The sequence below is a fragment of the Nesoenas mayeri genome (genome assembly GCF_963082525.1).
Source record: "Nesoenas mayeri genome assembly, chromosome: 1".
NCBI classification, from domain to species: Eukaryota; Metazoa; Chordata; class Aves; order Columbiformes; family Columbidae; genus Nesoenas; species Nesoenas mayeri.
In genome coordinates this window covers 157563180-157589585 of record NC_137541.1, presented here as the reverse complement: position 1 = coordinate 157589585, position 26406 = coordinate 157563180, and the positions used below count along the sequence as shown (strand labels likewise).

Genomic DNA, 26406 nt, shown 5'->3' with positions numbered 1-26406 from the left:
TCAACAGCCAAGGTCAGGTGCCCTGCCTCAGCAGTACACTGGCTGATAAACACTTACGGTCAAATCCTTGTCCTCATTTACTCCTGTACAAATCCAACACTTCAAAGGGTGGAGCCAGAAACAAGAAGAAGGGCATAACTCAAATTACAAGAGTAGACTGACGTGCTGGAGGGAATCCATTCTTCCACTAGCTCTGCAGGAATGGCAGTAGAAGGCAGTAATAAAACTGAAGTGGACAGATATTCATACTTGAAAAGATCAGGATTTAAACAGGAAATTGCACTTTTTTAGAATCACTTTCAGAAATAAAACTGCCTTCTGATATTTATCCTGCTACTAAAAAGTCAGATGAAGATATCAAATTACAAGGGAAAGCTGTGAAATTCCATCTGCATTGCTTTCGTATACCTATAAAAACATTCTAAGGGACTTGAAAAGCAGTTCAAGAGTAAAAGTAAAACGATTCCCCCAAACTGCAGCTGAAATGTTGAGATCTGTAGGAGGGTGTAATTGGACATTCAAGTGTGCATTGCTGGTGGTGGTATTATTTTGAGAAATAATGACTGAATCCTTTACATGGTCAAAAGTACCCATGTAACATTAATTACAAACAGCATGCACGGACAACCTGAAAAGAAACATCAGGCACCGCCTTTCTTTTGCAATTGCTCCAGTCTTCTTCTTAAGAGGTTGTAGTTTTCCTTGGTCCCAGGTGCCATAGGATCAAGCTTCAGAGAGACTTCATAGTGCTTCTTTGCCAACTCAAGATTTCCCCAGCGATGATAAAGCACAGCTGGAACATCAATGAGGAATTTCATTAACAATATTGTTCAATAACATGCAATCTTGCCAATCAGTTGGAAAACAACATTAAAGCATTTGTTTCCAGTGAGGGTCTCTCACTGGCTGCTGGCACAGTAGCTGCTTGTTCTGTTGCCAAATACAGGAGCAAAGACTGGAAGCAGAACTGGCATGAGAATGATGAAGGAATGAATTGCAATGCAGCCATAAATGGCAGCTCTTATCTGGTGAGCTCATTTTGGGTTACAGGCATAGCATAAATGAACCGATTTGCAGACACTGACGTTCAACTACCTCTGGGCTGGACTGTGCAGCCCTCTTGATCTGTCATATTGTGTGACAGCTTTTCTGGTTTAGTGCCCTGTTCTTCTGGCTGGCAGTTGTTCTAGGAAGTAAAATAGAAATCTGCCCAGCAGGAAGAAGGCTCAAAAGATCGCTTTTTCTTTTTAAACACAATGAATATGAAGCAAACAAACAATACAGCTGATAAGAGTTAGAAAAGCTCTTACCCAAATTACCATGATAACTGGCAGCATTTGGATTGGCTTTAATTGCCTTGAGGAACAAAGCTTCAGATTCCTGAATAATTTAGAAGAACAAGTCAACAGGACAGTCTGCTCTTGTCATATATAAAATAATGCAAAATTTGCCCACAATTCTAATTAAAACCCCTCCCAAACGATGAAAAATATCTACATGATACCACTGTATATGTATTCTAAGCCTGTGTGATCCTGTAGCTCAGGTGGCTACAGCCTCCAAAAAACAGTAATAATGCTACAAAAATGTGCCATGCTTTTGCAGGCTGCTGTTATTTTAGCAGAGAGCTATTAAGCACTGAAAGTTTGCAAAGCAGTTTTGTTGTTTTTTTCTTGTCATAGTTATAATATTTTCAAGCATTACCTACTGAAGTTTTCCCTACTTATTCAACCAAGTTAAGAATAATATAATTCAGAATCTGAGCAAACTGCTGCTTTTTGACACCTTTCCTTTTAAAATAGTTTTTAGCATTTGAAATAGAGCATTCCAGTAAACCCCTTTCAAACGAATGTTTCAACATGGTTCTCAATGAAGAGCAGAAAAATCAAGCCAACTGAAATATTCTTCACAAGTTTTCCATATTCCCACTTGTGTGTACTCTTAGGACTGTTGATATTTAAGTACTTAGGAAAGCTGAGCTCTTTCACCAAATATTCAGAGAACAATTTACCACTAAATTTATTATTTAATTCAAACATTTTTATTTTCCCAAACAAGCTGGTAATATAGATACTTTTGTCCCAGAGCATATTTCCTGCAGAAGGTTAAAAAGATACACTCCCCCCATCCAAATGGAGTATATTTACTTGCTTGCATACAAGTTTAGATATTTTAGAGAGCAAATTTTACATAGATTTCTATGCTGTACTGTGTTTTAGACAAAGTTGCCCATTCAAGTTTCAATGCAGATGACCTGAAGATAAAATTACCTCAGCATGGTAGGCTTCCATCTGAATGCACATACTTGCTGTCTGAGGTATGTGAGAACAATAACCTGGGGAAAAGGCCTTTCCTTTGTGCTAAGTTTTTCTTACTTATATCCACAAAACACAACACAGGCTCTACTGAAAACCTGTCAGCCAGATTTTTGGTTCCACCGTCTTCTCATGTGAAGCATAAAATAGGTCTCTGTGAGGGTCCCTCAGGGGACAAGAAATTTCTGATTTCAAGACTGAATCACTCAACTTTGAGTGACTGAGTCACTCAACTTTGAGTGACTTAAGAGCTTCCCAGTATGTCCAAATTCAAACCCAAAGTATGTGGTACTTTCAAAGAATTGCTGAGCACAGCTGAGGCTGCCACTGTTAAGCCAAGAGAGACTGATACAGAAAGTGCCTTCATCTTCTCAAGCCAAGGAAATCGCAAACCCTAGGGTTCTCAACAAATCCTTTTGCAGGACATCCTGTTTCAGGAGAAAGAATACTTGGACAGGAGTGAAAAGAGAACCAGATGTCTGGAAAATTAGGGAGTGTATGACTCCATAGTGCATGTTATAGCATTGCTTTTCCCTGGCATAAGCAGCAGCTTCAGCATTCTCAGACCCAAATTATTAGTGTTCCTGGATGCACTGGTCTCTTTGAACCCCATACTGTTTAGTATCTTCTTTAATGTTTTGGATGACGGGACTGAATGCACTTTAAAAAACTTTACAGATAGCACCAAAGAGGAGGGAATGGTCTATAAACTGGAAAGGAGAGCTGCTATTCAGAGGGACCTGGACAGGACAGAGAAATGGACTATCAGGAATCACAGAATGGTTGACATTGGAATAGACCTCTGGAGGTCATCTGGTCCAGCCTCCCTGCTCAAGCAGGGCCACCTGCCCAGGACCATGTTCAAGCAGCATCTCCAAGGATGGAGACTCTACAACCTCTCTGGGCAATCTGTGCCAGTGTTTGGTCACAGTAAAAAATCATTTATTGATGTTCAGAGGGAAAATTGCCTTGTTTTGGCATGAGTGCATTGCTTCTTGTCCTGTCACTCAGCACTGCTGAAAAGAGCCTGGATCCATCCTCTTTGCACCCTCCCTTCAGGTATTTATATACATTGAGATTCTCCCGACTCAACCTCTCCCCATAGGAAAGATACTCCAGTCCCTTCATCATCTTCATGGCCCTTCATTGGACATTCTCCAGTATGTCCATGGCTTTCTGGGAACTGGACACAGGACTGCAGGTGTAGCCTCACCAGTAGAGAGGAAGGACCACCTCCTTCAACCTGCTGGCAACACTCCTAACACAGCCCAGGATATTATTAGCTTTCTTTGCCTCAAAGGCACACTGTTGGCTCATGTTCAATCAATCTGGTGTGCACCAGGACCCCCAGGTGCTTTTCCACCAAGCTGCTTTCCAGATGGGTGGCTCTCAGCATGCACTGGTGCCTGGGGTTGTTCCTCTCCAAGTGTCAGGCTTTTCACTGTCCCTTGTTGAGCTGTGTGAGGTTCCTGTCATCCTATTTCTTCAGCCTGTTTAGGTCCTTCTGGATGGCAGCATGACTCTGGCATATAAGCCACTCCTCCCAGTTTTGTGTCATCTGCAAACTTGCTGAAGGTGCACTTTGCCTCATCATCCAGATCATTAATGAAGATGCTGAACAGGAATGGACAGCAGAAATCTCATGAAGTTCAAAAAGAGTAAATACAAAGTTCTGCATCTGAGGTCAAATAACCCCATGCAAAAATACAGTTTGGGAAGGAACTGTCTAAGAAACAGCATTGCAGAAACAGATCTGGTGGGCCTGCTAGACAGCAAATGGAATAAAAGCCATCAGCATACCCTCATAGCAAAGATGACCAACCACATCCTGGGCTGTATTACATAGAAGTAATGTCAGCAGGTCCAGGGAAGTAGTCCTTCTCCTCTGTTAGCACTTGCGAGACCACATCTGGAGTATGTGTTCAGGCTGGGGCTCTCCATTAGAAGAAAAACCTGGACATACTTTAGTGAGTCCAGCAGAGAGCCACCAAGATGTTTAGGGGCTTGAGCACAAGACATGCAAGGGGCAGCTGAAAGAACCAGATCTCTTTAGCCTTCAGAAGAGAAGATGAAGGTGAGACATTACTGTTATCTAGAACTACTTCATCAGATGATACGGAGAAGATGGAGACAAACTCTTCTTACAAGTCTGTGAGATGGGATGGGACACAATGGATGCAAACTGGGAAATTCTGAATAGATAAAATGAAACCTTTTTTTTTTTTTTTTAAACCATAAGGGTAGTCAGGCACTGGAAGATGCTGTCCAGAGGGGTTTTAGAATCTCCATCCATCCAGAGTTGTTCAAGATTCAACCGGAGATGGCCATGGTTTGGGTCAGAGGTTAGACTTGGATGACCTCTCGACATCCTTTCAAGTCAAAATTATTCTATGATTTTAACTCAGTCAGCTGAGAAACATACCGAGACTCAAACATTTGGCAAGTCTGGTGGTGTTGCAAGATAACCTCATCTTTTCATACAACCATCCCAGCCTAAAAATCAAGTGGATTTGCACGTGAAAACATGTAGTAATCAGAAGCCCCACAAAGTTCTATTTTTTTTTCCACTGCAAATTTTAGTATTTTGGACTAATCTCTGCTTTCTTCACTGGGCAGGTTAACAACAATCAAAGTGAAAGATGTGTTGTTGAATTTAGTCATGCTAAAAAGTTGCCACCCAGACAAAGGAGAAGCACCTAATATATGGAGTCATCCTTTCACTGCTGAAGCACAATGGGGAACATATGCAATGTATTCCCAGAAAATTTAATGAAGTAGATTCTAAGAGTTGACTGTCATTACCATTCATCTTGAACTACATGCTGAAAACATTTTTATCACCACTGCTTTGCTCAGCAGCTAGTAGAAGCACACGGGCTGATTAAAGGCTATTTAAGGTACATCATATTCATATTACTGTAGATATATGGAGTAAATATACATTCCAATACATTGGTGATATTTCAAATTGCTGTATCTTGCCAAATCTTTAAGTGTTGCCAAGAAACTTGCACACTGCATATAAGCAAAGGCTTTGAGTAAGCACAATACATTCTGTCTGCTGCCAAGGCCACAGCACAAAATTGTAGTTTGGCTTTATATCAAATACAAAAAATGCTGAATGGTTTCAATTTATTGTACTTTTAACAAAAAAAAGCATAGATGTATACATAACAAAAATACAGCACGTATATTTTCAAAGAACTAAAGATATAGCTTCGTTCTTCATCCATTGTGACAAGAACAAGCATTTAAAGGAGAACTCTAACTTGGTGTAACAGATGTTAATTAAAAAAACAAAACAAAACCACCAAACCAGCTTATCCTTTATGTGCTTTTGTTTCTGGAACAATAAATCATTCATGAGTAGATACAAACAGAAATCATAAAAGGGTTGGTGGTTTTTTGGTCACTTAGGAAAACCATCTTCTGCTGAAAATCAAAGTGCATTTGAAACTGAAGGATAATATTGTGTGCTTATTGGAAGGAAATCTCTCATAACACAGTAAAACCTTTTTGACTCAATGTTTTTTAAAGTAAGAGATAACAAAAAAAAACCCAGAACAAATCTTACTTTATGGCGCAGAGCCAATACAGTAACAACTTTTATACAGACACATAACAAGTAACCTAATAAATGAAATGCCTGAGGTTATACAACACATCAGACACAGCCAGGCAGCCCTCTGAAAATTACCTCCCTCATCTTGAGACACTCCATCCCCAACTCCTTTCCTCTTCTCCCTTAAAGAGCCATCCACTTCTCTGTTTTTACATGGTGAGGGAGTGGACAAGAAATCAGGGTTTTCAATGCTGTTTATTGTCATTTAGCATTCTCCCGCTTAAAAGATCCTGTATCTCCTCTTTCCTGTGATGCAAAATACAGCTGCTGAGATCATAACCTTTTCTAAGCGAGTCCACCCACCCAAGTCACTAGTTGAGTTTTTTGCTCTACGCAAACCTAATACTCTATATTGAACTATTAAAACAAACACTGACTCCCTGCTTTCTTCCCTGGATTCCACTGCTCCTTTTGCTTCATTCAGGATGCTGACTTGAAAGCTACATTTTCCCCTACTATCATTTCTACTTTGTCTCCAACACATTCCTCTGCAGCATAATGACCTTTCAGAGCTAGCAACTAAAAATCACTACCTCCTTTTTTATTTTTAAAATCCCCTAAGAAAGACGTATTTCTCCTACACCTGGAAAAGTTTTCTAGCTTGTTTTCAACTTTCTACTTATTTCGTTATAATTGCTCTTTATCCTGTCATGAGGCGTACTCTTCTAGATGAATAACTACACAATTCTCTATTGTTTCACAGTTGTGACTCATCAAAATATCCTAGCAATTACCTCCTCCATCATCTCATCCCTAATACATTCTGGATGTTAATTTGTATCTTCCAGGAACTTTGTTAAAGTAAGTTAAAAATATAGATTTTCTAACAGTCTCAGGTGGAGAGAGAAAAGAAAGACAGTATACAGAAAAACCCCAGCCAGCCTAGGGAAACAGAAATGGTGTCTGACAGCATCACTAACACAAACAAAAGCAAGTGCTGGGTTGTCACAGGCCCTGACTTTACACCTGGACAGGTCATGACTGCACAGCTGAACAGGACTGTAGAAATTTAAGTGGACACAGTAACTGGTGGAAAAATCTATCTATTCTGAGAAGCTTCCCATCATAAAATCTTCTTACTTCCCTTGTTCTTTCAGTGCAGCTGGTATTATCATTGCTGCACAATAATATCACTACTAAAAAGCCATTAAAGCCTCCAAAAGCCATAGTTCAGTAACTGATGTTTTTATGAGCAATACCAAAAACTTCCTTGATTATTGATTTGTCCCTGTCACATACATACCTCAGTGACTATTGGAGTCAATTAGAACAACTAAATATATTAGCTGTGTATGATTTATTCTCTGTCAGCTCATACAATTTATTTTGGAAAAGAACTTATTCTCATCAGTTCCATGGCATTTACTACTTGGAAACAGAAGTAGCTAATGCTGAGGTACCATTCACAGGCTAGTCTACTGCATCCAAGAGAAAGTTCAATACATTGCTCCATGTATGGACTACTTCTCATAATATTCTGGGATTATCCTGGTATCCCATCTTCAGTCTGGGATTATCAAATCTGTGTATCTCTATTTTAGATAGTGTCTGAGACAGAGTCTAGAATTCGTGTCGGGTAATGGTAAACGTTGCTTCCTTTACATCCCAAAAGCACAAGGACTAGCATATCACATGTAATTTTAGTTTCTAACTAAGGCCTCTAAAGCAGAGCGGGCTCTCTTCTCTCTACCGGCAGTGAGTCAATACAAGACCCTAACTGCCCTCTAGTGTGCTTAAGAGCCCATTTCTCTCCACTGACCACTGACGTAGTTTAGGGCAGCAAAATTCATAACCCAGGCATCTAAATTAAGGTGGGATGAACACTGGCCAGAATCACACAACAATACTGTGGCAGCATCAGGCACTGAGATCTGATAATCTAAGTCATAGTCCACAATGACCTCCTCAAACAGTTTCTACAAAAAACTTACATAGAGTTTAAACAAGAATAAAACCAAACCAAACACCAAACACTCAGAAAGCTCTAGTTACCTACCTTATATTTTTGTGATTTCCCCAGTACATTTGCCAACGAAAACATAAGGGAATGATCATTAGGTATTAATTCCAGGGCCTCTCTTCCAACTGCTTCTGCTTGAGCTAGATTGCCTGGGAGCCCATGGAGTGGAAAAGAGAAGGCATCTTTTACTACAGTCTCATCAGTTACTTTTCATGCTGCAAGCACACATATTCTACAAACAGCTGATTACACTCATTTTTAAAGAAAACTAGGCAAATGTAAAATCCTGCAGAATGAGACAATAGAAAACGTCCATTTTGTTTTCAAGAGATAACACCTTCAGAAGAACAATAAAACACAGATTCAAAAGTTCTGGAGTTTGGTCTACAATACAAACATGCTTGCACAACAATGGCATTTAAAATAAGGATCAGAAATTCAATTTATGGGCTGGACTTCAAGTGATGCTTTAAAACCACTGAGTCAGAAGGTATTCTTATATTTACAGAGTGTTTGGGTAACCAGAGAAGAGACAGAACTCCTTTTAGATAAATACAGATAAAGCTTTAAGTTTTGCTAGACACTGAATTATTCATTAAAATGTTCAAATAGGCTTATACCTGTGTTATCAAGCAATATAATCATATTGTTCCAAGCCAAACTATGTTCAGGTTTCAGAACTGTAGCATTCCTCCATGCATTCAAGGCATCTATATGGCGATTCAAATCTGCGTACTAAAAAGAAAGAAAAACACAGTAATTTCACTCTGATTTGCTTTACTTTCCTATCGTGCACTAAAGACACAAAAGAGTTCTTAATGTCTCACGCCATTCTAGTAGAACTCATTTTTATAAACAAAATTAAAAGAAGTAAAAAGAATACTATGGTAGTATAGAAGATAAGAGTGCTATATACTAATTTTACCCTGCTTTTCTGGAAGCCAGGCTTGTTTTCAAATATGCATGTGTCAGTAGGATAGAGAAGAAAACCAGCAAACAATTGAGAAATCTACACAAGAGAATAAGTAAGCATTTAATATAAATATTTCCAGGAATCTAAAGATATTTTTTTCGGCACAGTTCTTCTACCTAACAATATACTAATGAATGCAAAACAGCCTAATATTTGGAAATGATTAATAATATATATTGAACAAAATACCACAAACAATATTTTTGTTTATACCTCTTTATATGAAAAAGTAGGACTACCAAAGGTTGTACAGAAGGAAGTAAACTGGGGAAGCAATAGGAAAAGCTACTGAAAATACGAACTACAAATCAAGCAAACTGGAATAACTGTCAGCATTTAACGGTATGGCAGAATTATACACACAGACACACAGATCCCTGTCTAATGATCATTTATTCAAAAGCACTTACCAAGCGCCCTAAATTGTAGTAACAATCTGGATATTTTTTCCTGTGTTTAATTGCTGTCCAGTAGCTTTGCTCTGCCTCTTCAAACCTTCTCAAACTGTTCTGTACTATTCCTAGATTCATCCATGCAGCAGCAAAATCAGGTCTGGGCAAATTGGGGAAAAAAAAAAGGGAGAGGATAATTGAGCATTCAGAACACAAGATCCTATTATATCATTTCTGCTCAGTTGATGCAAAACACTGCTTAGCATTGTTCTAAACATACTGTATTTGTACAGCTAAGGATAGTAACTCCTCTGCTTCTTGGAGCTCATTTCTTTCTTTCAGAATATTTCCAAGGTTGTTCATCGCATGTACGTATTTAGGATTCAACCTAAAATTTAAAATTTAAGAGATTATTATTATATATGGGGCATATTGCTGTATGCAAACTGCTAGCTCTGCAATGCTGCAGATCATGAAAATGAATACCTAAGCATTTTTTCATGTTAAACATGAAAGCAATTTTAGGATAGTTCATTAAAGCAGTAAAAATGTTAATACCTTACAGCTTCTCTGTAGTATTTGATTGCAGCACTTTGATTTCCTTTGTCAGCCAGGTTTTTGCCAACATTGTAGTGCACCTGAAAACAGAGATGAACATTCTATCAGATGCTATACAGTCAGATATTTCGTGGAGCCAACTTGCTAAAAATTCTTACTCTAAATAGATACAGTCAGCACTTGTATCATTCACAGCTGGTTTTTTTTTGTAGGTGGATATATAAGACTGGATAATACATACAATGAAAACAGCAAGACAAAATCTGAGGAATAAATTAATATATCAGCTTATCTGTTTCAGCTATTTTGAAAAGACTATTCACTTCCTGATTTTACAAATAAGGTCACCACACTTTCCACAAGATGCTCCATTTCGAGACCTTCTGCTCTTCATTTCATTTATTTGTCAGAAAGTAAGAGAAAATGTGACTCAAATAAAGATCTACCACAGCCGAAGAAACACTACAGCAATGTGTTGATTAACTTTGCTTTCAATATAGCATAAACTAGATGAAACTTAACATTAACAGAAAGAATAAGCTCCACATTTCAAAAACAAACAAAAAATAATAAACATGACTATTGTATTGGGATAAAAATGCATGAAAAAAGCATGTCTGAAATAAAAATGTGTATAGCAACACGTTGGAGACCTTGCCTGTTAAAAAGTGGAGTATAAAGGAAGAATCTAGAGCTTGAAATATAGCTACAGGGAAGAAGCTGAACTTACGGCAGGGACTAGACAAGAAAAGATATATTTCAGGACAAACCTGCATTGGAAGACATCTCAAATCCTACTCTAAGGCAGCCTCAGAAGACCACATTATCTGGTCAAAGGGAAGACTCAAGTTCAGAAATAATAGAAAAGTACTGTGAGTACTGACTCCTGAAAACAGACTTCTCGGCAACAAGATCAGAACTCATTATTTAAATCACCTTACTATTTGAAATAAAATTGTAAATACTTCATCTAAAACAAACACATATTCTAAGTTATTCCATACTTTGAAAATCTAATTTAAATATTTTCAAGAACACTATGCAGAAATTACTTCAGATTGAAGTACAAAAAGATAGGTTTGTAATGCATTTTGATGACTCTAATTTACCTTCTACATTCAAAAAAGGATTTTATTTCATGTGTCCGAAGGAAAAGAATCCTAATTGTATTTGGCACAATACCTGGGATGTATTGACCCAGCACGCACACTTATATTTGAACCTAACTGTTATGGTATTTAATTGTTGAATTCATCTCTATATGATTGTGACTATGCAGTAACATACCACCACTAAAGAAAGTTAAGAACATTTTCCTTGCTTTCCAGAATGAGTTGAAAAAGTGGTTTCGCTGGTATTACAGAGAGCAAAGATGCTATAAAGCTTACTAAGCATACACAGAAGCAGCTCCTCAGGCTGTAAGATATAAAATAGCACAAATTCAGCATCCCGTAAAAGCAGTTCTAGTGCAGCTTTCATGAGAAAAGTCCAGGCACTTCCATTGTACATTCATAAAAATATGACAAGGCTCATGTCAAAGAAGCAAGAAAATGGTACATTTATATCAAGACATTGCCATTCACAAAGATCAGCTGACGGTGTAAAAAAAAAAAAGACAGAATAGAATTGTTTTCCCAGGAGTTATTAAAGTAAAATGATACAACCCTGAAAGATGTTTCTTAAGACTGAATTCTATTTGCATATCTTTTCCAGAAATTTTTCAGCACACTATGATGACATTCCTACCAAACTGCATTGCTGTGATTATATATGCTGAAGTTTACAGAATCAAAATTTATTCAGAGCAAACTTTGCTGTGCTTCCAGATGAAAGATAACGTGTGGTCAAACAGAAGAAATAATGAAAGATTTCACTCAATTGTATATATTAGGCCTTAAAACACCTAACTTCACATTTCAGTATCATCAAACAAGATTACACTTAACCTAATACATTTCTTTCTTTGAGAAGCTTTACAAAAGTTTACTGTTTTTTTTTTAATGTTTTACAAAAGTCATGCCATTACAGAACCATTTCAGTTGGAAGAGACATTCAGAATCATCAAGTCCAACAAGTCATAAGCTTTACAGGAAAAAAAAAATTAAAGACTGGGGACAGAGCATATGAGAAAAAATTTGGTATGCACCAACCACTCAGTCTTTTACAACACGTAACTTCTTCATATCCATTTCTATCTCAAAAGCTGCAGCAGAAAGAATATTTTTCTCATGTAAATACAATTGCGCAGACTGCAGAAACCTGAGAGATATCAATTCTCTCAGGTCAAAACACCAAATGAAATATTAGGTGTACATGTACATTTTGTCAACTGGATGGAAAATGTGTACTATAGCCTATTAAAGCTTATAGCAAAACTATTTAAATAAACTATTGGCATTTTTGATGGTGTATTTCCCTGTCCTCGGATATAGCTTCTGTATGAAAGGAAACGGTGTTTCTATGTAGTACTTCTGAAAATGAAGACTTCCTTCTTGTACTTTGGTTTTGTAATTTCTCTTAAAGTGAAATTGTAGCCTTAGCTTCTATTAATATGGTGGTGACAGAGAAAAAAGGGAGAGAAGAAAAACTAAAATAAATGTACCAAAACAAGCCCTCAGCCTACCACAAATACTGAATGACAAAACCAGCAATGGATTACAATGGATTGTAATACACGGTAACCTCCTGTTCTTAAGAGCAAAGTCAGCAAAGTCAGGCACACAGAGTCACCCGAGAGGTTCAGGTGATTTCTGCCATACAGCCATATGTCTCGCTTCACTGGCTGTGACACAGAGATGCCAAGATGCTCTGCTTCCCCAAACTGGGTCTGGAATAACTTTCTACCCCCCTGCAAAGCACCAGGCTGTAACTCTTCCTGACTTCTCCCATGACCCCCCTACCTGCAGAACATGGGGACAAGTGCTTGCTGTCCAATGGGTGGGGAGAATCTGGCCTTTAAAAATGAAGGGCCAGTGTCATGTTTTAAATTTAATCGCTAGGGACGTGGTTCTTCTGCCTTTGACTAGATACTGTGTGTGTAAGCCTGGGAGAGAGGATTTTCCTTTCCTGATTAAACATTTAAGAGCAGACATAGAATTTCATTATTAAATGATTAAGGATAGATATTAACTGGACATGGCATATTTAATTATGCCCACATGCTCCTTTATCAATCTTAAACCAGTAATTACTTTACAGTAATAGCTTGAAAAGGAGCCATTTCTCAGGAATGTATAACAAGAAAGTATTCTCCAAAAACAGGGCAATTAGGTAAAAATACACTCGGGTAGAACCTAGTTATCTCAACAGGCATGTGTTGTTTAAAGTTAACACAACCATGGTACCACAGCCTAGCCAAAGATTTGGCTCTAGGTGTTCGCCTGGTCGCAATAGCTCAGTCAGCCCAAGAAGCCAGTATAAAGAAGCAAAAGCACTGTATCATTCTATGTTAGACACATGTAGTGCTTGAACTCTTATTTGTTTAAACGTGCTCACACATTTAAATGAGGAAGAGAGAAAGAAAATCATATTTTCCTGTACAAAACCAAAATTACCATCAAGCTGATTTTTTTTCCTCAGAGCAGTGTAGGAAGAAATTGAAATGTAGAATCATCTTCCAGGAGGTACACCCCCTCAGCTGGAGCTCTAGTATTATCAGCTATTTTATTCTCTCTTCCTAGCTGCTTATAATCACCTTTTCAGCATGAACATTTGCTGAGAAAGATGGAAGCAAAGCACAGATGTCAACATTTCTACAAAAACATGCAAATGCTTCTGTTTAATGCTGGCTTCTTTCATCAAACACTCTTCTCTTTCCTCTACTGGTGAAATTCTGTTTTCTAAATAATAATACAAAGCATTTTTGATCTTCACATTTTGTTTGTGCAGCTAATGTGGTCCAAAGGTTCTTCTGCATGACTGTGCTTGTATAAAAAAAAAATAAATTCGACATCTAAAATTGTATCTATGTGTCAAAACACTGCAGATAGCCCCTATAAACATAGTCCACAACACTCAAGGTAAATTCTGCTGAAGGCATATATATATATATATGTGTGTGTGTGTATATATAGATATATGCTATATATAGCATAGAAAAAAATTCTCAATAAATTCTCAATATCTAAAGGAAGCACTCTCAAGCTCAGCTTCCTAAATTCTTAAACAGCAATAAATCTTGTTCTCTCACAACGAGGTTTTACAAGACCTTTTAAGAGAGTATAGAAAGTAATCTCACAAACTCTGTTGCAAGTTTTCCGCATTAGCATAGCTTGTCTTTGACAAACTTATATCCATAAGAATTACAATTTGCATAAAGTATTGAGTAAAAAGTTACGACCCTTGGTATGTCAAGGCAAACTGGTTAGTAACACATTCTGTTGGGAGTATCATAACTTCTTCACTTATTATTACAGAAATGGCTTTTTAAAAATTATGTTTATTAACTTCTATCCTTTAAAGAAAAGCCAGTATCAAGGAGAATGTAGAGATTACAAACAGAAAGTTAACATTTTACAATCATTTAACTTCAGTTATTTTAAATCTAGGGTAAGAAAAATGGAGGCTATTTCCCATGTATTTAACAATGCACTTGCAAATTTTATTTAGATAATCAACTCAAGGAAGTCATCCAGAAATAAAGACCAACTCTGTATTCTTAAAAACTGCTGTGGCTTTGCTAAAAGCTGAGAAAAAGTAACTACACACTTCCAACAGTAACTTATCACATGGCAAAAAAGGCAGTCAGATGAGCATTTTTGGGAATAATCTTTGAAATTAAACAATGTGTAAAGACCTCAGAAGGAGAGGGCAAATACAGCAACGTCTAGGGCAAAATCTCATATGACCTTATGTATCCACAGCTGCTCTAGTTGTCAGGACTTCTTTTGTCATCAGTGGAGAGAAACGCACAGATCTAGGTTATGGCACTTCTGTCCTATGTCACTCATTTAGTCCAAGGTGATGATGGAACTATGTGCTAAAAGAGACAGCTTCTCTTCCCCAATCATAATGGGAGCCTGGCTCCCATCACTCAGATGTAGACGTCTAAAGCTAAGGAAATAAATCCAAGCCAGTAGTCTGATACGGTGAAACAGTAGTTATGCTTTTATTATGGCCTGTAATTAGATATTCCACTACTTCAGCAAAGCACTCCAGGATAAACTTGCAGCATAATGACATTAAATGAAAACATGCCAAATAGGATCCAGTGAGTCTTTAAGCCAGTAGCACTGACTTATTCCAAATTTATAAACTACCTATAATGTAAGATCCACATATCAGGAGAAAACAGTGTCTGTAACTGTTCATAGCATTTTCTTTAGCAGAAACAACACAGGCCTGGTTCTAACTCACACTAGTGTGTATCACCACTGAGCTCTAGGAATTAAATCAAGCTATGTGGTATGAAAAAAGTTGGTAAGAGGATATGGAATCAAGATACAGGCACCGTCTGTTCAGCTAAGAAAAATACTGCCAAATTTATTCAAAATGTATATTGTTTCAGTCTAACAACCTTTGAGACAAACTTAGGTGTAGGACTACGGAAGTTCAAATGTCTGACATGTTTAATCAAGATCTGTAACATGCTTCTTTCTCTCTCTTAAAAAAATAAAGTCCATATTATATATATAACATCTATATTTTAAATATTATTTAAAGTATTTACAACATTTAAAAATCTGTATTGTGAACTTTTTTTTTAAAGTCAAAATCTTTATAACTTCCTTATGGTACATGATTATTTCCAATAAATTTTAAAATCACTGGACAACATTTATCAAAGTTGATTCTAAATATCATCCTCTTGAGCTAGATGCATCCATCACTCAAGGGGGTAGATTCACTCCCTATGCCAGACAATCTGATTTATTGCAGTTTCCACACCTCTGTCTAAAGAGATGTTTAAAGAAGATGAGTCTTGAAATTAGATAAGGTGCTGCTGTAACTACTTGTTACTTAGAATTAAGGTAAGTTTATACTGCTCACATACAGACTATTTGGAACTGAAAAGAGCTGTACCGCAAAACACATAGTAGGAGCTGCAGCTTTTGTTGCTAGTTGGGAGACACCTGGAAATTCTGTGACCCTACTACATAAGGGAAGTAAAGCATGACTACGTTACACATATTAAAGATGTTCCCAGAACAACAAGAAAAAGCTATTATCCATGTTGCATCTTTTGGTCTGCATCAGCCTCCTACTGAAATAAAAGGGCCACTAAAAGAAAGTCCTGTGGAATCATTTTTAAAGGAAGTCTGCAATTTCAAGACAACAACAAAAGATCAGAACAGAAACTAGTTCCAATTTTTACCTTTGTCAAAATTGACTAAATATACCTGAGTTCATAGAGAAAAAAGTAGATTGGCTCACACACATGGGCTCTCTAATGCTGTTGCCTAGAAAAGTTCCCTACTACTGTGATTTCAAAGTTACTCCTTCAGCAAAATTAGAATGTGAGCCCACACAAAACCCTCCCTGTTCACATCGCCACGCTTTCCATTTGCACAAGCTGTCACTAGCAGCAATACAGTTCAGGCATGTCTACATGACTCAGTGTTGACAAACACAAGCTCATTTTCCCTGTGCACCCATTGGCTTTGGACCAGCTGCATTAGTTCAGTAGCTTGCACACAGCTTATCGGCTCAAGCACAGCGCTGTGCGAACGCAGCTACACAGCTTCCCAGTCAGACATGGCTTGAGTCCAAGGAGCTTGGAACACAGGCAAAGAGTGTGGATCTGTCTAAAGCACTCTTAGTATGGCAGATGGATGGAGTTACACACAAAGAAACATATTGCATTTGCTCTGTTTGTAGTACGGGCTTGTCGTCCAGAAGACAGGATACACTGAGGTCACCATTAAAAAGAAGATGGCTGCCTACCACTGCCACACAATAAAATACAACAGCCCTTTTTCCGTGTAAAGAAATCTAAGATTATTGAAAGACACCACCATGTTGTAAATAACGGCTATAAATGTTTTTTACAGCTCACTGCTGCATATTTGTATTCCAGTAGATGCTAAGTTTATCATTCTCTTTGCAAAAAGTTGAGCATCCACAGATTCCTTTTTAAACTCTGTATTGTCTAGATTCCACTCTAGATTACAGAAATCTAATCTTTTAAAACCTCAATGTATTTTTATTGACAAGCTGTGCATTCCTATTCCTAGGCTCTTCAAAGAGAGTCTCTGCTAAAATTCAGACAACATCTAGAGCTCTGTGGTGTGCTCCAACAGATCACACTCTCAGCTATCAAAGGACTGTTCTACTGGCAGGCTAGATTCAGTCTGCTCTGCCAGCCACTGGTGTGCATCTTAGTGACACATCCTATCCAGTGCCACCCTCTTACTTGTTCCCTCAGTAAGCCTTGCAGGGAATGTTGCAGTTTTCCCCTGTGTGCCCATGTCTGAAGACTCTAACCCATTAAGCCATTGTAGGAGAACAGAAGCTATTTTACCCTGGCACCCAGAGTTTACACTGATTATATGCTGCTTTGTCTCTCAGCTGTGTTTGCTATATATGCCACTGGAAGGTACACAAATGGATCCTAAACACATAGGCATTATTCAGGTGAATACATTGCTATGACTTAATTTCTTTTTGAAATTTTGTTGTTATAACTTACAATTATATGCGCAATTCTTTTAGTTGATTTTATTAGCAGTACATCCAATTTGACTGGATGCCTTTCCTGAAGTGTATTCCACCTTTTCCCTCCTTCCCCACTCCCACCTCCAAGTTCTGAATTACAATATTGTGATTTGCACTGTCTGGTATTTTGACTATGCTACCACCATAATTTAGGTGTCTGACATGTCAATGTCATATTCTTGCACCAAGCAAGACTGTGAATAACACTGTACCACAATATATTAACTATGCTTAACACCTCTATCCCAAATTTCAAAACACTTAAAAAAGAGACTCAAAGTGCATGAGTGACTTACTTTTGCATTCAGAGGGCACACAGACAGCGCACTCCTAAAAAGCTGTTCTTCTGACCTCCACTGACTGCTGCGGAGTGCACAGCGCATAACATTTATCAACAAGATTCCAAGTACTGCCACAGCAAGAATTTTCTTAAAGAAAGAGAGACAAGTTAAGAAACAAACAATTCAATTAAAGCACTTAATCAACTTTACTGATTGTTTTGACGGTACCTTTTTCTTGGCTTGCTTACTCAAGAGACTAAATCCATATGTAAACAGTATACAGTATCCAATACTGGGGAGGTAGATGACTCTCTCTGCAATAACAAATCCTACTCGGAAGAATAGATTACTTGCAGGAAGAAAAGGGATAATAAGAAATCCAAGTCCCAGTGTAAGAATTCTGTAAACAAGAAACAGATTCACAAATTAACCACAAATCTTAACAAAAGCACCTTTTCCACTTAACATATAAACTTTAAACATTGTAGAAGGGTGTGTATATGGAACAGGGCATTCAAAAGCAGCCTTTGAGAGCTACTAACAAAATCAGATTGAATTTCAGTGAGGTTTTGACACTTCATTCCATCAGCCACTTTTAAAATCCTAGCTATTAATTTCCAGAAAAGTAACGTTCATGCTTCCAGGCCAGAAAATAGCCCCATTACACATCAATTACATGATTCCTATTTAAAATACGCAGGCAGGAAAAGCAATGGTAAAAACTACCTGTCTATTTTTGGAACTGATAAGACAGTAACAGGGGAAAAATACAGGTCACTGTTAAAGAAGAAAATTTGGTACCCATCCTACTGAGAGCACGTTTTCTTTTCCAACAAATTCATCAGTAGTAAAATGCATTGTTAACCACTTGAAAGTTAGTAATCTATGCTCTTTCTACAGCCAGCAGAGAGAGGTGCTTCTCGAGGGCAGCTTGTCTTCCTTGTTTTAGGTATGTATGTTCAGATGAGTAATCCTCAGCAGGTAACTCTTTATGGGCTACACAGAGCTTAGACCACTGACACTATGTACCTTACTTTTACAGAGCTGACATAAGAGAATCAGAACCCCAGGTCTGTGTCAGGTGTTTGTTTTAAAGGGCACAGGCATGGTAGTTTTCTACTCTAATTTATTACAAATAAATCTCGATACTCTCTCCCAGGTTCCAGTATAAGTTGGGGAATGACCTATTAGAGAGCAGCGTAGTGGAAAGGGACCTGGGGGTCCTGGTGGACAGCAGGATGACCATGAGCCAGCACTGTGCCCTTGTGGCCATGAAGGCCAATGGCATCCTGGGGTGTATCAGAAGGGGGGTGGTTAGTAAGTCGAGAGAGGTTCTCCTTCCTCTCTACTCTGCCCTGGTGAGACCACATCTGGAATATTGTGTCCAGTTCTGGGCCCCTCAGTTCAAGAAGGACAGGGAAGTGCTGGAGAGAGTCCAGCGTAGGACAACAAAGACGATTAAGGGAGTGGAGCATCTCCCTTATGAGGAAAGGCTGAGGGAGCTGTGTCTCTCTAGCTTGGAGGAGACTGGAGGGGTGACCTCATTAATGTTTACAAATATGTAAAGGGTGAGTGTCACGAGGATGGAGCCAGGCTCTTCTTGCTGACAACCAGCGGTAGGACAAGGGGTAATGGGTTCAAACTGGAACACAAGAGGTTCCACTTAAATATGAGAAGAAACTTCTTCTCAGTGAGGGTGCCAGAGCACTGGAACAGGCTGCCCAAGGGGGTTGTGGAGTCTCCTTCTCTGGAGACATTCAAAACCCACCTGGACACATTCCTGTGTAACCTCATCTAGGTGTTCCTGCTCCAGCAGGGGGATTGGACTGGATGATCTTTTGAGGTCCCTTCTGATCCCTAACATTCTGTGATTCTGTGATACTGTAATGTAGCAGTGTCCTCTTACTCTTTTCTCATCCCCAAGCGTCCTAGGTCTTCACTATACTTTTCGTCTTTACTTTTTACTAAAAAACTGTTCAACAATATAAACTTACTGAGTGCATTTTTACTTTAAACTATGACATCGCTTGTAGCAAGAATTTCACCCTTCAACTAAATTATTTTATCTGTGCAAATGAGGATGGGAACAGAAGAAAGGGAACAAAAGAAGGTAGGTAGGATGTTAACATTTGAGGGTATGAGGGGCAAGAGATACAGTATACCACAGAAAAAAAAGGAAATATTTAGCTCTCTGAACAACAGAATGAACTCATTGTGATTGAGCTGTTGAAAAATTGTAAAGAACTGAAAAATCAATTATACATAAAATCAATGGGAACAGACCCTGGAAAGTTAAACAGAAGCCCTTAGTGAGACAGAGTAGTAGTATACAGTAATTTTTTTAGTTCCTTTGGATAAAATACAAGTTGCTTCCTCAGTAGATACTATGGGTCAGCATTTTACTTTTTAATTTTATGGCCATGGCCAGCATTTCTATCTCCTTTCAAGGCACATCTCCTCTCTCAGTTATTATTAGAAGATTAAAGGAGATGAGGACTTGGAAGAAGTAGGGACAACAACATACATAATTTCCCACTCTGTTCTGAGCACATATTACTTTTTACCACCTACAGTGTTAAGGATCTCAAAATGCCATTTCAGGAGAAAAATAAAGCAGCCATCCATACTTCCTCCTCCAACTCTGTTTCCCACTAGTCAGTGTACAGTGATGGGCCCAAATTGGGATAAAACAGTAATGACAGCTATAAATATTTATTTGAACTGCATTTGTTACACACTAGTTCCACTGAATTGTTAAAATTATCAGTAGCGGGTTTAACAAAATAATACTGTACTCAAGTTGGTCAGGCATTTAAAATTCATCACTGTCTCTTACCTTCTCTTATGGCTGTCTTCTGAGCACAGAGCTTGGCATATCAGACCAATTAGGCAGAACCAAAGTGCTGCTAGTGCAATTATCCTCCAGTCACTGACGGATTTAATGAGGGGTATGCAACCCATTGACCAATCAAAACACAGCCACCAGGGACACAACAGCAACCATGCATTCAGCGAATAGTAGTAATTATAGTTTATAGCCTGTCAGTCAAAAAGAAAACAAACATTTATTTGATACTAAACTTAAGAGGGGGGCAACTTTCGTTCTCTGTGCTATCATTTCCCTTATCACAGAATACCTTGTACAACAAAGAGGCCTTAAATACTATTAGAGCACAACTAGTTACATATCCATTTATTTTACAGCTGTGAAATTATTATTATTTTTTTTTTTTTAAACACAGCTAGTTAGCTCTCCTATTTAGAGCAGGGAAATGCAATCCTGGCTGTCCAGCCAGTATCCACATGTAAAAAGAATAATGTCCCACAATAGAAGAAAATGGCAAAAGACAGCACGCACCATCTTTGCCCTTTATTCTCCATGTTCAGAAAGACCATTAATGCAGCCAGAGATGTAAAGCCAAGACATACTCCAAATGCATCAGACCAGAACTTTAAGCTACTTTCTTCAATTGTGAAAGAACAGATGAAGAATCAAACACAATATGTAGAAAAGGGATGAAACCTAGAAAAAGCTAAATCCTTGCATGCATGGAAAGAATAGTGAATAAATGGAAAAGTACTTCGATGTGTGCAGTGCATGCTAAATCGAATGCAAAGAATATACAAGGTCTACTATTTCAAAAAAATCCCCAGAAAGTCATCACAGCAGCACAAGGGAATGTGACTCATCACACACCTTGAATCATAAAGACTGCCCACTTTATTGTTTCTTTGAAGCACAGAAACGAAAATCCAATTTGACGACAAAGACAAATGTTCTGAGCTGGCCAGAAAAAAGCAACTTCATAACTTACTCTCACAAACAGACTGTCTGCAAATGAAGCTGGGTTGTCTACTTCAGTGAAAGCTGGTGGCCCTGTGCCCATAATCCTCCAGCGTATATAAAGTATACTGGCCCCTCCAGACATCAGAAGAGTTATCCTTAAAAGCAGCCCCTTTCTTAACAGACCAGTGTTCTGCAGGAAAGGAAAAAAAAAAGAACACAAAAAAGGAAAAAACCAAAACCAAAGACCAAACCTCATATAAAAACCATTATTTTATTCTCTTCCCCACTACATTGAGGTCATTTCCGCCACAGTCTCAGGAAGAAGAGACTGTATTCCTATGCATTTTTGCTATCAGAGTTGACATTTTTCTTATTTTTGCAGTTACTAGAAAGCTCTCAAACTGTACTGTGCACTCACTGACTAACTGCAAAATGTTTTTTGCAAACATTTTGGTTTCCTTCTCAATCAGAAAAGAAAACTTTTTCATTCAAGAAGTCTCTCTTCTACAAATCCTCAATAAATCTATAGCTGATGTAATTTTACACAGCAGTTTCTGATAGGGAGTTTAAATAACTGTATCCAGTTGACTGCTTATCATGGACAGTTTCTGTCCACTTATGTCTCTTCAGCAGTAAAATTACCTGCATACAAGAAAACGGCATAGTTAAACTGGGTGGGAAATGAAGGACATAGGTTCTCTCTGGCCCTCTATATTACAGTGCTGTAGAGCTGCCTTAGAGCTCTCTGAAACCTGATGGCTGAAATTATTCTATGCAGCCTCAACAAGTCTTTAGAGAAGCAGAAGATCGAAGACGAGTTTCTCTGAAATGAGAGATCATTTGAGCCACTTCTCTTCCCATTCTACACGTCTGAAGATGAAAGTGTCAGTGAACTATGGATTTTTACATGGAAGAATTGTCTTGATCTTTAAAAATGTGGTCATGTGATCTCCAGTTTTAGCTTTGCTTTATTCCTGCCTTCCTCCCTTAGTCTGATACACTCCTAGTACCTTTAAAAACCTACCTGATAGTTATACATGATCAGTTCTATGGCCTCCATAGGAGCTGGCATGCTGATTACTATTACCTATTATTGCAATATGCTAATGAGCAAGCACCACCATAATTACTTAGAAGATCAATATTAGTTATTTCTGAAAGCAAGAAAAAAAAAAAGTAGGCTTACTGCACAAAGACATTCAACAGTGCCCTGACTGAAGATATTTATTCTCTAAAATGATGAAAAAGTTAAGTTTAAAAGCAACATTCAGATGCATTTTTAATATTTGTAGTTGACAATGTAGTAATTGTAATGAATGCCTAAGGATAAAGAAGTTTGTAATGTTGATTTTACCTAAATTAGCCTTTGTACTCAAATGGTTACTTCCAGTTTAAACATCTCACTAACCAAAGTTACTACAATGAGGATTACAGGAAAACCATTCCTAAAAACTGGGTTTGGAAGAGACTTGTGCTACAAATGAAAACCATATAATGACAATTTATAACTGCTTTATGACAGAGTAACTAAAAAAAAAAACCTCTCATCCCAGGCTCCATTTCATTTAACAGTACCTGCAGCTTCTTAAAGGCCAGATTTCACAAATCACAAAAAAATCTCTTGTAGGCAGAATTTAAAAAGTGGAAGAAGTATTATCGTATTGTCTTTGATTTTGTTAATTGAAACCTGGCATCAAACTGAAATCTGTCCCAATCAAGAAGAAAAAAAACCTGCAAGTAAGAGATTTAAGATCTGCCTTTCAACAAAACCTTAGATACACTTCCATGAAAAGAGCAGAACAGATTTTTGTAGGTGCAAGAGCTAAAATTAATTACTTTATTTAAAGAAGAAGAAAAAAAGCCATATTTGATGTTTTCTTCACCCAGACAGAAGTGTTTAAAAGTCACAAAACAGAAGCATAATGCTTTGAACTCTTCATGCTTAAAAAGTAATCCTGAAAAAAAGGTGACTGACACATTTCACAGAATCACAAAATGGCTTGTGTTGGAAGAGACCTTTAAACATCATCCACTCTGACCCCCCTTTCTTCAACTTTCACTAGACCAGGTTGCTTGAAGCCCAACCCAACCTGACCTTGAACACTTCTAATAATGGGGCATCCACAGATTCCCTGGTCAACCTGTTCCAGGGTCTCACCACCTTCACTGTAAAGAATTTATTCCTTGTATCCAGTGTAGATCTACTCTCCTTCAGTTTAAAACCACTGCCCCTTATCCTGTCACTACAGGCTCCAGTAAAGAGTCTCTGTCTTTTTTATAAGCCCCTTTTATTAATTGAAAGGCCACAATAAGGTCTCCCCAGAGCCTCTACTTTGGGCAAAACAAGCCCAACACTCTAAAACTTTCATTGTAGGAGAGGTGTTCCAGCCCTCTGATCATTTGGTGGTGCTCCTCTGGACCCTCTCCAACAGGTCCACATCTTTCATCCACTCCAGAGCTGGACACAGTACTCCAGGTGAGGTCTTATGAGAGAATACAGGGGAAGAACCATCTCCCTCAATCTGCTGGCCACAAATCTTTTGGTGTAGCCCAGGATATGATTTGCTTTCTGGGCTGCAAACGGACATTGCTGACTCATATCCAATTTTTCATCCTTCTCCGCAGGGCTGCTCTCAATCCACTAATCTCCCAGTCTGTATTGATACTGGATATTGCCACAATCCAGGTGCATGATCTTGCACTTGGCATGGTTCAACTTCATGAGGTTCACAAAGGCCCACTTCTCAACCTTGTCCAGGCCCCTCTGGGTGGCAACCCTTCCCTCTAGAGTATCAATTGCATTACTCAGCTTGGTGCCATCTGCAGACTTGCTGAGGGCGCACTCAATTCCACCATCTGTGTCACTGATGAAGATATTAAATAGTATTGTTCCAAGTATGGACCCCTGAGAGACACTACACGTTATGGTTTCCACTTGGACACTGAGCTTTTGACTAAGTCTTCGGATGCAGCCATCCAGCCAATTCCCTATCCATCTAACAGTCCATCAGTCAAACCCATCTCTCTCCATTTCAGCAGCAAGAATGTTATGGGGGACCACATAAAAGGCCTTACAGAAACCCGGGTAGATTACATCAGTAACGCTTGTACACTGATGCCGTCACTCCATCATAGAAGGTCACTAGATTAGTCAGGCACAATCTGCTCTTGGTGAAGCCATGCTGGCTGTCTCTAATCACCTCCCTGTCTTTCATATGTTTTGACATAACTTCCAGAAGTATCTGTTCCATGATCTTCAAAGGCACTGATGTGAGGCTGACTGGTCAGGAGTTCCCAGGGTCCTCCTTCTTACTTTTTATTTCCATCACTTTGACTCTGAACTGGCTCTGCTTTAGTACCCTACAGCTCTAGACCCTTTCCTTGTCATATGCTAGTTGACATTACTCTCAGTATAGAAGAAAATTCTCCAGCATCCATATTTGCTGCCTGAAATACTCCTGCATCCCTTACCTAGCCATTCTTGGTCAAATCTACTGTTTCAGTTCTAGAGATTCCTCCTTTACTGATTTCCCCCCAAAGCTCCTCACTTCACTCTTTGAAGAGGAATTTAAAAGTCCCATAAGACTTGTGCTACAAAGAAACACAAGCAAGACTTCTCTGCAGAGAAACCAGCGATCAATGCAAAGTACAATGAATGTTCCTTTGCCCTTGCTCAGCCTTGGGTGAGAGAGGCGAATGATATATCTGTTTAACATTACAGTAGTGATGTTCTAGTAGGCTGTTGGTCTATTTAGCTGCTATCAACTACATACCTGAGGGTAATTGTGTCTATGTTTTGCTTGCCAGTGCAAATACTAGGTGCCAGATTCCACTTGAACGAATACTAGATCAAATGACACCAGCAAAAGTCAGAAATTTGATACTTAGTGACTCTCAGTGCTTGCATATTTTTTTGTTAAAACTCGCAAGCTACTAGGAACTGTCTCCTGTTTGGTAACTTATATTCTGAAGAAAACAATGTAATACTTTAGTGGGATTAGCTAAGCAGACGTAATACTTTTTATGTACTTTTCAAATGTCTATCTCATTTGAGAATCTAAATAAATATATCTCTCTTTACCCCGACCAAACTGTGTTAAACAACCATTTCAGGTGCACAGCTTCTGTCCCTGGAGAATTTTCTGTATCAAGCAGTCAACTGTCCTACACCATATTTTTAACATACTGTTGAGACAAGTGTGGAATGGATTTATTTATCCAATGCAATTCTAATGCTATCCCATTACTAGTCATGTTACTGCAAAAACATCATGCCACATTGCCTTACGAGGCTGAATGAAAGTACCTCTTTTTTAAAAAGTTCTCAACAACAACAGAACAGTCAGACATTGTATCTTTAACTTTTAGTACACGACTGTCTGAATGGCCAGAATGAACTAAATCTCTGAGGACTCACCTCCAATGACTTGTCCTTATGTAGTAACTTTTGAATAAGCTCCAAAAGATTTAGCTTGTTGATCACCAGTGCATCAAACACTGCATTCAAACCCTAAGTAACCAAGAGAAAAATAAAGCATAAGGTAGAGCAGCTAACTACAAGTACTTTAAAATACATCTTAAATTCAACTTCTACCATAAGTTATTGTACATCTTAATTCTGATTCTAAACAGGTAGAGAGATATAGTGATAGTAATGATGGCAGAATAGTAGATTAAGAACCTGAGCTCAGATTAAGTAGAATATCATGTTACTGTAATGGGGATTCTCCTGCTACATGGAATAACCCTTCAGGGAACACCATGTACCAGCAAGCTAGACCCCATATGCATGGTCACAACAGTATTCTTTCCCAAATATTCCACAGCATAAATGCTGCAGTCAAAAGGGAAGGCTTCTGTCAGTG

General features: G+C 38.4%; 1 protein-coding gene across 1 annotated transcript in view; it reads right to left on the bottom strand.

The window, feature by feature from the left end:
• Positions 1-641: 641 nt before the first annotated feature.
• Positions 642-26406, bottom strand: part of TMTC4 (transmembrane O-mannosyltransferase targeting cadherins 4) — a gene marked incomplete at both ends in the record, with an annotated part of 53063 nt that continues 27298 nt past the window's right edge. The window contains 12 exons of the mRNA XM_080350221.1: positions 642-793; positions 1311-1380; positions 7934-8046; positions 8518-8632; positions 9281-9422; positions 9543-9650; positions 9821-9900; positions 17770-17901; positions 17983-18154; positions 20591-20793; positions 21570-21731; positions 25959-26051. Coding sequence (XP_080206347.1) covers positions 642-793; positions 1311-1380; positions 7934-8046; positions 8518-8632; positions 9281-9422; positions 9543-9650; positions 9821-9900; positions 17770-17901; positions 17983-18154; positions 20591-20793; positions 21570-21731; positions 25959-26051 — 1542 coding nt within the window. The remainder of the gene's footprint in view (positions 794-1310; positions 1381-7933; positions 8047-8517; positions 8633-9280; positions 9423-9542; positions 9651-9820; positions 9901-17769; positions 17902-17982; positions 18155-20590; positions 20794-21569; positions 21732-25958; positions 26052-26406) is intronic.